General features: G+C 40.3%; 1 protein-coding gene across 1 annotated transcript in view; it reads left to right on the forward strand.

The window, feature by feature from the left end:
* Nucleotides 1-15380, forward strand: part of npr2 (natriuretic peptide receptor 2) — a 62713-nt gene extending 47333 nt beyond the window's left edge. The window contains exons 16-22 of the mRNA XM_080047131.1: nucleotides 6274-6420; nucleotides 7951-8074; nucleotides 10828-10896; nucleotides 11106-11280; nucleotides 12354-12452; nucleotides 13862-13953; nucleotides 14808-15380. Coding sequence (XP_079903257.1) covers nucleotides 6274-6420; nucleotides 7951-8074; nucleotides 10828-10896; nucleotides 11106-11280; nucleotides 12354-12452; nucleotides 13862-13953; nucleotides 14808-14870 — 769 coding nt within the window. The 3' untranslated portion in view covers nucleotides 14871-15380. The remainder of the gene's footprint in view (nucleotides 1-6273; nucleotides 6421-7950; nucleotides 8075-10827; nucleotides 10897-11105; nucleotides 11281-12353; nucleotides 12453-13861; nucleotides 13954-14807) is intronic.
* Nucleotides 15381-15849: the final 469 nt, after the last annotated feature.

The raw sequence follows: 15849 nt of genomic DNA on the forward strand, positions 1-15849 counted from the left end.
ATATAACCAGATATAATATAAATTGTATTGTAACTCAAAGTGCAAAATATACCTCAGTCCAACCATTTTCTGCTGTGCAAAATATCTGTCGTCATCTTGGATTATCTCTAACATATAACATAAATTTTAGCCTGTTCATTACAAATACACCTCACACCTTTATTTTTTTTCCAATTTACATATGATTTTACTTTCAGAGACATTTTTTAAAGGGCAAGAAAGATTCTGCCAATTAGTAGGGGAGAACGGGGTAAGTAGGCACACTTTTTACTCTAGTGAGAATTGCTTATCACCTAAACATCTTTCAATAGTCATTCCTACATTAAATTGAAGCTTAAGGTGTTGGCTTGAAATGTGTACCCCTCACTTTTTCTATCTTATTGTAATAAAGAAGAAATTAATCATCAAAGACACCCTTACACATTGTGACAACCAACCCCATCAAGGGGTCGGTTGTCAAACACTATGGGGTTGTTTGTCACAATGTAATCTTAATGGGAATAATCTTAAAAAGAAGGCAAGAAAGTAGAACAAAATTTGAAAGTTTAATTACATTGTCAAGTTGACAAATAGGCCTACATAACTTACTGTAGCCTTGGCAGCTGGTCTAGTTTGGGATGCACTGGGTTGTTTTGATTTTGTTGCCCTTTTTTCTGTTGCATGCTAGCTGCCTTTTCCTGCTCTATTCTTTCCTTCTCTGGGGTGTCAGTGAGGATACTGCTTGACAATTTCTTTCGTTATTGTGTTCCTTTTCTGGCTGCAGCCTTGAGATATCATGTGACAACCAACCCCCCAAAAAATACGACGACCAACCCCAACTTGAATTTCTTGCTAGCATCAAGGCCAACAACCATCTGACAACTAATTAGCTTGCTAACCACAATCTAAACTATAGTTTACCCTTCACACTTTGTATGGGTAACAAGTGTTTTGTTATAAACCCATTGTGTAAAAGCCTAGAAGAAAAATACTGAGGAGCTAAATATTTTCAATTTGACATGAAAAACACAAACAGTCGTCTCAGCTCAAATTCAGCAGTCTAACTCCAAGGAAGACTATGTAGGTGACCTCTGATCCCAGTTGTGGATATTTACATACCAAAATTTCACAGACAGCGCCTTCTGGTTCCGAGATATAAAGATTGTGACAACCAACCCGTGTGACAAATTACCCCGTTCTCCCCTACATTTTACAATAAAAATAGTATTAAAGTAAACATTAAGAAGCCAAAGAACAATGTATAACAGTAACAGATACAAGGGGTTACAGAGGTGGGATGAGGGATGTCATAATACAGTCACAACAAGTTTATCCTAAATTCATCAGTCAAGTCCCGGTGTGTTGGTGCTGACCATTCCAAAACATACCAAAAGCACCTCAGATTCCATATCCTCCATCTTGCCAGTGGCGGTTTCTTTCAGTGTGATTGGAAATGTTCTCAGAACCAGTGATCCATCACAGTGAAGATTCCACTTAAGTACATTACCGTCGGGTGTTGTTAGCATGAAATGTCCTTCTTGGTGGGTTCAAGGCCGCTCTAGTGTCAGGGATGAGAGAGAGCTAGATACCAGAGTCCATTGCATTCATGAGCTGCACAGTGGTGAAACCAACAAGACTCCAGCTGCTTTTCTGCTGAGCCTCGAACCTTGAGGTCACACAATATAAATACGTGACCTTAAGGATGCTGCTAACTGTCGTTTCTTGCATTAAAAGATTGCTGTTCTCTGTTGACTTGTTGATGGCAGCCCATATTTTACCTCACCAACATGGAAAAATAGATACTTTTTGAGTGCAAAAGGCAGGAATGTGTCTTTGGCTTGTGTGTGCGTGCAGAAATCTGTTAAAGTTAGTGCACACAAATGCATTAAAGGTGGAGTCAGCATTTCTGAAGAATGCTTGTTTTCAAAATATTTTTTTTATTAAACTGAATAATAATGGATTGGATTTATATAGCGCTTTTTAAGGCACTCAAAGACGCTTTACAGGGTTCCAGGTTCCATTCATTCACACACAGTCATACTGGTGGTGGTAAACTACCATAGTAGCTACAGCTGCCCTGGGGCAGACTGACGGAAGCGTGGCTGCCATTCAGCGCCTACGGCCCCTCCGACCACCACCTCAAACATACAGCAGTCATACACATTCACACCAGGGAATATCTCTTCACGACCCGCTACCTGTACATACTGTGGTGTTGATACACAGCCTAGGCTTTAATGGGCATATTGCTAGCTATGGTGGGCCCCTTTGATTACATACCAGTTTACAGAGCCTGGGCACACACAGTGCGGACAGGTAGCAGCAGATCAAGAGGAGATATTCACTGATTTTGACAAAATGTGATTTGTGATCGCTGACAACAAAAATAGTCATTGCTAGAAGATCCATATAAAATGATCTTTGACTTTGATCGCCAGAGAAGTAAGTAAGTATTTTTATTTTATTATGAAAGCACATTTATAACAGTTTGCACAGACCAAAGTGCTGTACGTAGTGCATTCAGTAGGTAAAAAATGAAGGTAAAATAACAATAAAAAAAAAATAATAATAAAAAAGTAAAGTATACAAATCCATAAGCTACGATACTTCAAAGATACAAAGTCAGCTTGATATGTGTTCAAAGCTGTGTGTTGATGTGGTGGAGCAGCTTTGTAAAAACAGGTGGTTTTATGGGAATCCGTAAACAGAGCTTGGTGAACGGTGTGTTTTTTACTTGTGAGCCTGACCTCTCCTCTGTCAGCTCCGTAGTCAACACAGGATGAGCCCGCTGATCTATGGCTTTTCCATTTGCGTGTGGCGTGGAGTAGAGAGAGAGCTCTACAGTCCATGATTGACACCCTCAGAAGCACTCAAGGATGCTCTCGGCTGCCTGCAAGCAAAGCACCCTTCTGGTCGTGTATGAAACCCCCGTCAGCACAGAGGCTGCGTTAACGTGCTGTTTGCCGGTTATTTTCATTAGCTAAATGCATGTTGTTGACACGGCGTGATGGATGGGCTGTTATTTTTGGTGCTTGTATGAGCTTAGGCTTGAAGGGCGCATCAACAAGAGGGGTGGGTGTTCATGGGGGGGAAACGCTTTCGGCTTGACACACACACACACACACACACACACACATACACACACTGGGAGCTGACCCTGTGCTCGCCATTAACAGCTGCATTTAGGCACTCATAACAAAAAGGACCGGGGCGGTTGCACCCTTTTTCTGAAACAACTTGCAAAAAAAATTAAAAATAATACATGCACATCAGTCCACAGATAAGAGGGAAATTTAACTTCCTGAAGAATTTTCAGGAACCACTTTAGCAACAAGAAAGCATTCAGAGAGTGCGTACCTCTGCCAAAACTGCACACACACCATTTGATTTTGTTTTTAAATAGAAGAGAATGTTTTTAATTTTTAATAAGGGTCTGGTTCCCGCATCAAAAATCAAAGCCGTCGATTGGCTGATGACAGCCATTTATTTCCCGCAACTACAAGAACGCTGTCTGGGAAAAGAAGTGACTCGGCCTCACAAAATCTGAGTTATTTGACATCTCCAGGTGAAATGACGTTACATGATCTTGCAGGATCACTCAGATCTCAATTCTACAATGGGGGCAAGAGTTACAGCAGTTTAATTCAGTCATCATTTTCAGTTGCTGTGGGTAAAATTTGCATCAAACTACACAGAAATTGGGGTGCTCCGTGGCGTAGTGGGTATAGAGCACATACCATATAGGCTCAGTCCTTGTAACAGGTTGGAATCCGACCTGGGCCATTTACTGCATGTCTTCCCCTTTTCCCTCCCCATTTCAACTCTCTCGCTCTCTCTCTCTCTCTCTCTCTCTCTCTCTCTCTCTCTCTCTCTCTCTCTCTCTCTCTCTCTCTCTCTCTCTCTCTCTCTACATCTGTCACATAAAGGTTAAAGTAGGTTACAAATATTTTACAAAAACTACATGACAATTGGGTCAAAACTCAGAAACAGTTATTGGACTTAACTTCTACCGTTATACTCTTTGTATATGTGTAATGGTATGCTTATCTGTAAGATTAATTCACATATTTACTTGTCCAGGTGACCTGCTATGCACTGACAAAAAAATGGTTATTGGCTATTGTTACGCTCAGCAATAAAACAAACCGGATTAACTGGAAGTGTACCTTTTGAAAACAGTTTCCATTGTAGATCAACCTTTTCCTTCCTGCAAATGTACAGTGTCATCCTTTCAAAGTTCCCTTGTAGGAGATTATACATCATCAAGTGTCACTACCAAACTCATCCAAATATGGTGATGACAAAATCTGGCTCGAAAACGGCTCTTGAGGATGAATGAAAACAGCTGCACAGGGATTGATGTCGCTGTAATGTATAAAAGGGAATTGTAGCTTGAAGGAAAAAGGAAATTGTAAGTCATTTAACAGGATAAGTTTAGCAAGTTTAATTAACATTGCGGTTGGAGTGACTTGCTGAAAGGATAGGTTTTTTTTCTGCTTCTCATCTCTTCACCATTCTTTTCTATTCTATTCTATTTTATACAGTATATACTGTTTTATATTGCACAAAAAATTCCTTTGCACTACTTAGTATTTTGAATTTATCTTATGTAAATATTGTTTATGTTAATCTTGTTTATCTTATTTAACTCTATATATTTTTTTATTTTATCGTTTCAACTGCACTGTGGGCCAGTGATAAACGACATTTTTCGATTCTGATGTATGTCTTGAATATATCAGAACTGACAATAAAATACTTTGACTTGATATTTGTGACCATAGGGTTTTGGATGAATGTGAGAACGTGTGTGTCTGTGAAGCAGTAAACTGTGTGATTTGCGTTCCGTGCGATCATGCTCATCACTTGTTTTTCATGTCTCCCTCTGATGTTTTTCCTTCTTCCAACTTAAACAACATGTGGGCGTGTGTAGGATCGCTGACCCACAAGAAACATGGCCGCGCGCCAGGCATTGATGCTTTTAGCCGCCACGGTGGTGGTGTAGATGACTCACCTTATTGCTCCGTCTAAGTAAATGCGTGTGTGTGTGTGTGTGTGTGTGTGTGTGTGTGTGTGTGTGTGTGTGTGTGTGTGTGTGTGTGCGCTTGTGTGCGTAAGCATATGAACGCAGAAAAATCTCCTGAGACGCTCACATTATGCAACACGTGTATTATATAATTATAAAAAATAAATGTGAAACGCTCTGATGGAAGTGGTGGAGACGTAAATAGAGACCTTTCACACAGTGTTTAGAGCCTCTGTTTTCCCTGTTGGAAACAACAGATGCTACGTATATAATATGACAGATACTGTATGCAAACAGAGACATAACATACATACCACATTACCGGATGTGTTAACAAAGTCGTAGTGGAACAGCCTTTTTTAATTCTGCAGTTTTTTTCCTTCTCTTCCCACTGAAATGAAGGAGATTTGAAAGTGTTTGCCAATGGTCACAGGTGGCCATGTTGGAAGAGAGACAGTTGTTTTGCAGGTGCTGGGGGATACTTACTACTTTATATGCAAACAGAATTTGTATAAAGGCTTTCGTGGCTTTAAAGGCAGAAAATCATCCGGGGGCTATAACTGAACTGTCAAGGATTGGGTTGCATCATGGGTAATGTAGTAGAAACCAGGTTCTCAGAAATGAAAAAGATGATATGTCAGATTCTGCTGCATCGATTAATTTTTTTTTATTAAGGGTTAGTTTTATTGTACTTAATCGTGGGACTGACAGCGCTACAATTGCTTAGTCGGGGAGAACTCTTATAAAGGACAATTCCACATTATTCCAATTGGATTTTCACAGTTGTATAATTTCTATCAATAATTTTTATTTGATAGGGACCAATGCTACCACATAGACACTTGAACCACAAATATCCAATGTACAGCATCACAGCAAAATATTTCTAACTTCCAATACCCGTCCATAGAAGTACTTTTAAAAAGTCATAAAAACACAAATATGAAACATAGCCACATTAAGAAAAATAGTATACAAATATATTGACTGAGATCTGTGGTATATAACAAGTGTCAATCAAAGGTTTTAAGCAGAACTATCCTCTAAATACTGATATTCTTAATGACATCAAAGGTGCTAATTTAATTGCACTTGGTATTATTTTGTTTTTTTCTTGTGTTGTATCGTGGTGTTTCAGGCAGGACCTGAACTTTTCACTGACTGGAGGTTTGTGTAGCCATTACCTAATTCTACTGTGTGTGTGTGTGTGTGTGTGTGTGTGTGTGTGTGTGTGTGTGTGTGTGTGTGTGTGTGTGTTTACTCCACAGGGAGGGCAGCACCAGTATTCTTAACAACCTGCTGTCCAGGATGGAGCAGTACGCCAACAACCTGGAGAACCTGGTAGAGGAGCGAACACAAGCCTACCTAGAGGAGAAGAGGAAGGCTGAGAACCTCCTCTATCAAATATTACCACAGTAAGAAGAACCCTGCGTTCCAATACCCATACCATCTACTATCTAGTATGCTAGAAAAAAAGATTTAGGATGTCCCGATTCTTGTGGCCAGATTTAGGATGGTTTAGAAAGACCATGATGTCTACTACATCCGGCCGAGATTTTTGGTGTCGAAAACAAAATCCTATTTGGGCGATTCTGACCCATAGTCCAGTGCGCACCTGAAGTGACGTCACATCAACAGAGCCTCCGTATGAAAACAAACGGGGATGCGACGGATACAAAAGCAACAGGCAAGATCAAGGCGCAATGTTATGATGAAATAAATAAGTAAAAGTATGTCCAAATAGTATGCCTACTACATCCTCCTAACTGGATTCTTTTTATGGTCAGATGTAGTATGTAGAATAGAATAAAGTAAGAGTATGCAATTCGGAACTCAGGGGAAGAAGAAAAAGGGAAAAAAAACACTAACACACGCTTTTCGTCCTTCCTGTCCAAAGCTTTATAACTCCCAATTAACTTGAGTGTTGCCAGCGGGACAAAGTCACACCTTGTCCATTGTGTTAAATTCCCCGTATTAATTAAAGACTTGGATATCCCTCCCAATACACACCACACGTTATTAACAGATACACATTTCTTCCCCCGCAGTGCCAGCTCACTGTAGATAAAAAGGGAAGTGGAGAGAGAGCTGAGCTGACAGGCAAAGAGCTCATTAAGGCTGGGCAGAGGAGCAGATCCCATCTTTCTCACTCATTTAGCCCCCTTCACAGACACAAAGACACACACACACACACACACACACACACACACACACACACACACACACACACACACACACACACACACACACACACACACACACACACACACACACACACACACACACACACACACAACTTGATTTGAGCAGAATTAGCTAATGTAAACTGACACCCCATTACATTTTAACCTTCCAGGCATTCTGGAGTTGTGTTTTAGAAATCTTCCAGAATGTTTAATTAATTGAGACACTGCAGGTGAATAGGGTAACATTTATAAATGATAGATATCATCATGAAACTCTGCAAGTTAATTACTTACATTAAAACTATACTTTTTGTATCAGAAATGTTTGGAGAAATATGCACATTTGGTCATATCTAACTAATTATGTGTACACTTGCATCTCAACTTATGTTGAGATAATGGCAGTTAAAGACGGTTGTATATACAGACGCAAACAGACTAGGGTTTAGTAAAATAAACAACATAATGAACACTTTGGACCTTTAATTTAGTATGAAAGAAGACGTTTTATAGATGCAAAATAGAAATAAATCTCAAAATGTGTAATTGAAAAAAGATGGTATGCCTGCATTGCCTCACCTTAAAAATCCTCTGATCCTCCCCTGCTTCTAGATTTTAACTCTTGTAGCATCTGCCCTCATGTCTCTCTCTGTCTCTCTCTCCCTCTCTGTCTCTCTCTTTCTCCCTCCCTCTCTCTCTCTCTCTCTCTCTCTGTCTCTCTCTCTCTCTGTCTCTCTCCCTCTCCCTCTCTCTCTCTAGTTCAGTAGCAGAGCAGCTGAAGCGCGGGGAGACGGTGCAGGCGGAAGCGTTCGACAGCGTCACCATTTACTTCAGTGACATCGTTGGCTTCACGCACCTGTCCGCAGAGAGCACACCGCTACAGGTACACAGTCAAATCAAAAAGCGCCCCCTGCACTGCCATCACTCCCACTCACTCCTCTGTACAGCACCTTGGTAGTCAGAATTTGACGTAAAACACATTTGCCCTTTGCTGACTTTTTTCATGTTCACAGTATAGCAGTGAATTCCTTTTTCCCCTATCTATTCATGTATTGAAGAACTCACCAGTATCAGGTCTGTCTCATAGTTGCCTTGGTGTTCCCACACAAGGGCTGAAACTTAAAAATAGTTCCGTTGTTAGATGGGAGAGTGTTATAACGCAGAGTTGAGTCACGTTAGGCCACCACCACCACATACCTCCCTCTTTCTTGAATAGCAGAGGGAGGTGTCTGTACCAAATACATTTTAATACTGTTGCATCCAAGCAGAGGGTCTCTAGTGTTGGGACGATCTGACACTGACAGATGGAGTGGGATCACTGAAGAACAACACTTGCTCTTTTCTCTTCGTCAGTTGTGGGTTAGAAACAAGGGAAAATCATTTAATGCGCTACAAATAGTGATCATATGAAAATGTAAAATGTGTCTGTCTGCAGGAATAACGATGCACAGCAATATTGCCTACCTAACACTTTATGCTTGTCTAATACAGTCACAGTTACCATCTAATATCAAGGATTTATTATTCAAAAAACATAAAAGTAATTAGGTAGGCGGTCACAATTTACCTGACTTAATGTCGAGCAAATTGCGAAGGACTGTAACAGTAAAAAAAAAGAAAAGAAGAAGAATAAAAAAAAAGAAAATAAAGGTATGGGCTATAGTAACACATTAAATAGTTCCTTTAAATCACAATATAGATCACGCGTTTTTCCCTTTTTCACCCAAAAATAAAGCACATACAGAGGCGACGGCCCTGCATAGAGTGTGCAGCTACTCCTGTCAGTAGAGAGTTACACCCTTGGTCCCCCCTGTCAGCCAGCCAGTCAATCAAACACTTGACCATGTGCTGCTGGGCCCTGTGATTGTAGTGGCCCTTTCCTTGTAAACCTAAACAGCCATTTTGAAAATATTGCAGTGCATTAGTGAGACCCATCACTCCCTTTAATACAGAGCTGCTTGGGAACATAGTAAAGACGTCACATGAGCCCGTCAGAGAAGGTTTTACGCCCTTGTTTACCACTAAGGTGTGGCTGTGTGTAGGACATTATACTGTATCCAGCTGAAATGTATGACAGTGACACATATTGATATGAGACAATCTGCACAGTCAGGCATTTGGGATTTCTTTACCAAAGACCCACACAAACAAACTCCTGTGTTTGATTTTCCATTTTGAATGCTTTTAAGGTGGAAATACCACAAAGAAAAAATATTCAAATTAACCTTTATTTAACATGGGGATTATTAAAGCTATGGAACAATGTTTTTCTTTTGCATCTCTTTTACACTACATTATGGATGTTGTGATTGACTGTTGGTGGCCATAACGCACTAGCAAAGGTTGAAATATGACAAGGAATTGAGAGGATTTTGTAACAATGGAGATTTAGAAATATTAAAAAAAAAAGATCTGCTTTGCAAAGATTTTATGAAGAAGGAAGATGCTTGTTAGGCGTCAAAGATACACAGCAGCACACATGTATACCTTACAAAGGATCTTTAAAGGTCCAATCTGTTATATTTGAAAGATATACCTTACAGGTTTGTTCATTTACTGTATGTCCCTGAATAGTTGTGCTTTTTGATGACAAATCATAATAATTTTTGTTAATTAATTTGTCACTTTTGAATGGCAGTTTAACATGAGTTTGGTGACGGAGCAGCCTCGTAGTCCACAGTTGTGCCTTTACCAGTTTAGTTCAGGACACGGCGATCCTTGAAGTTTCTCACAGTTCAAACCCTAGTCCATCACAGTTTGTCCTCATTCACTTAACACTGCTCACTCTCGCCGTACACAGCACAGAATGTCCCGGCTTGATAAAGAGCCAGCTGGGTTTCATTTAAACGTCAGAAAGAGTTATTAGAAATGAATGAGGACAACAGATAATAAATTGCTCTTTGATTCATCAGCCAGCCTCGGACAGGACTGTGACATTATAATCGTAGCACGTCCTAACATTTTGGTAAATTTAATGCAGAATGTGTATTTGATTTATCATCCTGTTAATGTGTGTGAGTGAGCCTCAGCGTCCAGAGACAGATAATGTTGGAGACACACTAGCCTTCTTATCTATGATTGTTTAACTCAAGAAAAGTACAAATGTTATATATATAACAATTATTTTGACATACAGGCTTTATACATACATACAGGGAGTATGAGGGACTTTTTCATGAAACATACCATTTTTTACTATGATTAATTATGACTATAAATGACCTGAAACAGCGAACCATCAGTGAAAACAGTTCTATTTTTATATAGTTATTATTAATGCCTTTGCATGGGTCTGAATCCCCCCCAAATTCAGACAAAACTATTTATGGCAGGCAGGCGGGACCATTTTTAATATGATAGTCACATATAAATACATTACCTCATGGACATGCATCCTGCCGTCTGTCTTTCACTCGCTTCCTAAACAAATGAATGTGCCGCCGGCACACGCTAGCAAAGATCTTTACGACAGCAGGGTTGGTGTTGTAAAGACACTACTAGTTGTGTACAAATAGACCGCTAGAATCAACAAAAAAGTGCCTCAGCCACTTTGAGCTTAACATATGTATATCTCCTTCTTTAAGTATTTATTTTCTAACAATCATACAATTCTAACTCTTGTGTCTCTCTCTTCAGGTTGTCACGTTGCTCAATGACCTGTACACCTGCTTTGATGCCATCATCGATAACTTTGATGTGTACAAGGTAAGTCTGGGTCATCAGTGGCAGTGGGGGGTGTCTACATTGTCGGATTGTGTCGCAATAATTGGAGCATTTATTTGATCTCTTACTTTATGCTCAAATGTGCAACCTCATCAGTCTCAACATTGTGACACACACAGTTGTGCATTCTGGACCTCTAGATATATTTCTGTTCCTCCAAGCTTACATGTCTTATAACCTCGTCCCCTCAGGTGGAGACCATCGGCGACGCCTACATGGTGGTGTCAGGGCTGCCGGTGAGGAACGGAAAGCTGCACGCCAGAGAGATCTGTGGGATGTCTCTGGCCCTGTTAGAGCAGGTCAAAACCTTCAAGATCAGACACAGACCCAACGACCAGCTCCGGCTCAGGATAGGGATACACACAGGTGACTCTCAACCTTTCAACTACTTTTTATTTTGGTAACACTTTACAATAAGGTAGCACAAAAAAAAAACCTATGTAGTAGGAACAAACTCCCAGAAAACTTGAGGTCTGCTGCAACCCTCAGTTCTTTTAAATCGAGTCTGAAGACTTTTCTGTTTCCATTTTAACCTGTACTTTTTATTTTATTTAAATGTTCTACTTCTTACCCTATGTAGTAGGTAACACACAAAAAAAAACATTTAGTAGGTAACACATATATATGTAGTAGGTACTACAATTTTGTGTACCTTATTGTAAAGTTTTACCTTTATTTTTTTGTATTGTTCAAATTCTTGCAAGTAATTGGTGGTTTGCAAAGCTATGCAGTTTTAAAGTAGTTTTCCCAACACTGAAAACGAATCATAGTAATGTGACATTGTGTAATAACCGGTGAATAGTTCAATGTGCTTATCACCGTGACATTAGTTTCAGGATTAGAACCATAAATAGATGGATGGAGTACATGAGGGGTGTGTGTACATTACCTGATTGAGCTGTGGATCCAGGGCCATATGCCAGTGATCACACGGTCGTAAACCCCACAGAATCCTGACACACTACTTAAACGTGATTGAGTAAATACGTCCCAATAATACTCATTCAAACTGTCTCATTAAAAGACATGTTGATACGATAGATGGTAACTCATCTTAATCAGGGCTGCTTTATTAGCCTGTATTAGCTTTAGCCTGGTACGGTATAAATACTGTGTGTGGGGCAGCTGTCATTTGTAACTTCCCACCTCTGGATACCAACGTACTGACCGGACATAAACACTGGGGATATTTTATCTCAATACTGTCTGCAATGAACTATGACGCACGTATTTAGACCGTATCAGCTCATGGCGGCACTGTGTATATATTCCTATTCAGACAATTGGCATTCAGCAGTAAATGGACCAGCGTGCGTAGGCTCCTACTACCTAGCATAGTCAGAGTGGTTGGAGGCATTCAGAGCATAGCTTTTCGATTCACTCACACATCCGCCGTCTCGTTTTAAAATGTGACTGTATTTCTCTCTTTTGTTTCCCAGGTCCGGTGTGTGCCGGCGTGGTGGGTTTGAAAATGCCCAGATACTGTTTGTTTGGAGACACTGTCAACACGGCGTCTCGAATGGAGTCCAACGGAGAGGGTGAGTGCCAGAATATTTTTTATTTTCTCTCCGGTGCCATGTCTGCCCTGCACTGTCATTCACGTTCACCATATTGTAACACAGTGTCCTAGTAGAGGGATATGAGAAGTTTTTCCATATCCACAAAGATACAATGCCCTTTAAGACTTTGTGATACATAATTACATTGTGGCTCTCAGCCCCTAATCCCCATCCTACCGTAAATCAGGGCTGTTCTTGTGAGCTCAATATCTCATGAACGCTTCGAGGGATTTTCTTCAAACATTGCACACATGTCCACTCTAATGCGAGGATGAACTGAGTACATTTTGGAGGTCATAAGTCAAAAGGTCAAGGTCTGAGGGATTGTCATCAAATTTAGCAGAAACTCACACTTTTACTAAGATGAACTGAATACATTCTGGAGATCAAAGGTCAGAGTCAATGTGACCTTGATTATTGTTATAAAGATATATTGTTGCAATATCTCATGCCGGCTTCGAGGGATATCCTTCAAAGTTTGGACAAATGTCCACTCAAAAATGAACTAATTAGATTGTAGAGGCCAAAGGTCACAGTGACGTTGTACCATGTTGTGGCTTCTAAAGAGATTTACCTTTCTTTAAAGCGTTGTCTTCCACCACTGTACTTTTACCGGTCAGCAATCGATGCCTCTGCGATTAGTCATTGTTGCCAAGGTAACATTTAATACAAATTAAAACAAACCGTTAAAAAAGTCTCTTATTTGAACTGTTTTTATTCTATCTTGTTCTCTTGTCAGTGCACAGAACACTCTCTATGATTGAATCTCTATCTGTATTGAAATTGTAAGCTGACATTTTTTTCTGCCTCCACTGCAGAGAGTGTAAAAGAGTTTCTGCTAATGTGCTAATGTGTCTGGATGGACATTCTCCTCGGTTAACATATGATTTCAAAGCTGAACACAAGACGTATTGACCTGCCCAGTCCAATCCTCTCTACACTGACATTCCTGTTCCTAACTGCCGCTGACAGCAACGAGTGTTATGAGAGTGTGGTGGGAGGTTTTGCGAGCAGGATCATCACGTGTATTGATTAACTGCTGAGCCGCTTCCTGTATTGTGCCTCTACTGGTAAATAATTGAGAGCACTTACAGCGAAGGACCCTTAGCCAGCGATAAACTGTGCAGCGTGCAGTTTCACAGGGCCGGGGATCACGTCTCACCATCTCTGCACTGTCTGCATTAATTGGACAAAACAATACTGATTTTTATCACTGTTAGCATTTCAGCAGCCAAGGTCTGACGGCCCTGAACGCACCGGCTCGTCTCATTCCTAAGTTTTATCTTCTGCTGAGTGTCCTTAGGTTAAAGCAGTGTGCTGTTGATAATTCAAAATGTTGTATCAGTCTGAATACTGCTCAGTCTTGTCTGTGGTGCTCTGTTTCGCAGCCTTGAGGATCCACTTATCCTCTGCTACCAAAGAAGTGCTGGATGAGTTTGGCTACTTTGATCTCCAGTCAAGAGGAGAGGTAGAAATGAAGGTAAGGAGCAAGTCCGTCCACTTCTTTTCAGAAATATACGCACTAAGTGGACACACCAGAAAAAGAGCACACAATGTTGCACATTCCAGCCTAGTCCGTTAGTGGAAGGCAGCCCTGATTGGTACATGTATTTGTCAAGCTAGCCTCAAGTCAACCGGGCCCTCCTCACTTTCCATCTGTTAGTAGAAGGCAGCCCCTGATTGGTTCTCATGAGATGGCTAGTCACACAAAAAAGGATAGATTGACATCTACATGAACCAATCAGAAGCTGGCTTTCAAAATAAGGGACAGACATTAGGTCAGAACGCTGGTCCTGATTGGCTTGGGCATTTTTTGACAGGCTCCTCCCGATGGAGATTGTATTAAAAAATGTATCACAAAAAAAAGTTAGATTTAAATAAAACATAGGGATGTAGTGTTCTCCCACCAAAGTAAAGGCATTTAGATTATTATATAAGGAGATCAGATTTACAAACATCATAACTGAACAATTACATTTAGACATTCAAGTTCATTCAGCTTAAGCTGGAATGTTAACTTTAAGTTGGTTAATACTTCAATCTTTTGGTATGACAAGCTTTCCACTCTGACAACAGCGACATGCCATGAGCATTCTGAAATGACAAGTATCAGGACGTGGTTATTTTTTACTCTTGATTATGTATTTGTTTGTGGCGAAATATAGAGGCATAAACTGAGCTGCAGTGACCATCAGGGTCACCCTCAAACAAAGATCACCCCCACCCCCACCACTAACATCTCCATTGATGAACCTATTGATTTCTTGTTTGTGTGTGTGTGTGTGTGTGTGTGTGTGTGTGTGTGTGTGTGCTTGTGTGTGCTTGTGTGTCCAGGGCAAAGGCAAAATGAGAACGTATTGGCTTATGGGGGAGAAGACCGATGTGTATGTTATCTGAGAAGGCCTGCTGACCACGTGGCCAGCAGCGGTGGAGACGACAGCAGGAGCTCCGGTGGACATGATGAGCCACTTTCTTTATTTGTTCTAGAATAAGTCCATTATTGGTGAGGAGAAAGACAACACACCACCATACCACGAAAAAGGAAGATAATTCCAGGTATATTTATTACCTGCCTATAACGTAACTGCAACAAAACAAAACAAAATTAAAAGAGAAAAAAAATATTGTAAAAATGTTGTTTTTTTGTATGAAGAACCATGTCCGTCCCCCAGAGTGAGTACTTTTCATGGATACATTTTTATTTTTTGTGCTTTCTATATTAAGATTTGTATAATGTGTTTGGAAGTCAATGAGGTATTAATATTTCATCCATTGAAGTATTGGAGGCACAGTGTGAACAATTTATTTTCAATGCAATGCAGGGGTTCATTAACCTCGCTTTACACAAGTACAAGATAATATGTATATATGTATATCCAAGATACTGTAAGATATTTTGTTCAATAAACCGAGTAAAACACTCTTTTTCCATTTAGGAAGATGTATTTTTTTAATGCTTTTGCTTGAGAAAGGCAGGACAGAGCTCTGATGTGTCTGTAACTTGAAATATATCTGGGCCATTTCCTCCTGACAATACTCACTCAAATGTTTTAATCCAAGTTCAACCCAGAAAATCATTTATAAATGACCTTGTGCTCCCCACCACTCCAAAATGTACCGCTAATATTCCACATTTCAGAAGGCAGAAAGTACAGGAGCCAGTTCTGCACAGGGACAGTCTGTCCACTGTGACCTCTTTGGGGACGTGTGCTGAAATATAGCACCTTGAAGATTGTTATGTTTCTATTTTTACCTTCTATTGAACATCAGCTCTGCACTCTCCCCCACTCCTTGCTAGTTTTGACAATTAAAGGTGCAGTCAGTGAGTCTGGAGAAGGCTTGCTGTCAAAATCTCTTTTTGAGCCTAGGCTGTGTA

Source organism: Ammodytes marinus (genome assembly GCF_949987685.1).
Source record: "Ammodytes marinus genome assembly, chromosome: 18".
Classification (NCBI taxonomy): Eukaryota; Metazoa; Chordata; class Actinopteri; order Uranoscopiformes; family Ammodytidae; genus Ammodytes; species Ammodytes marinus.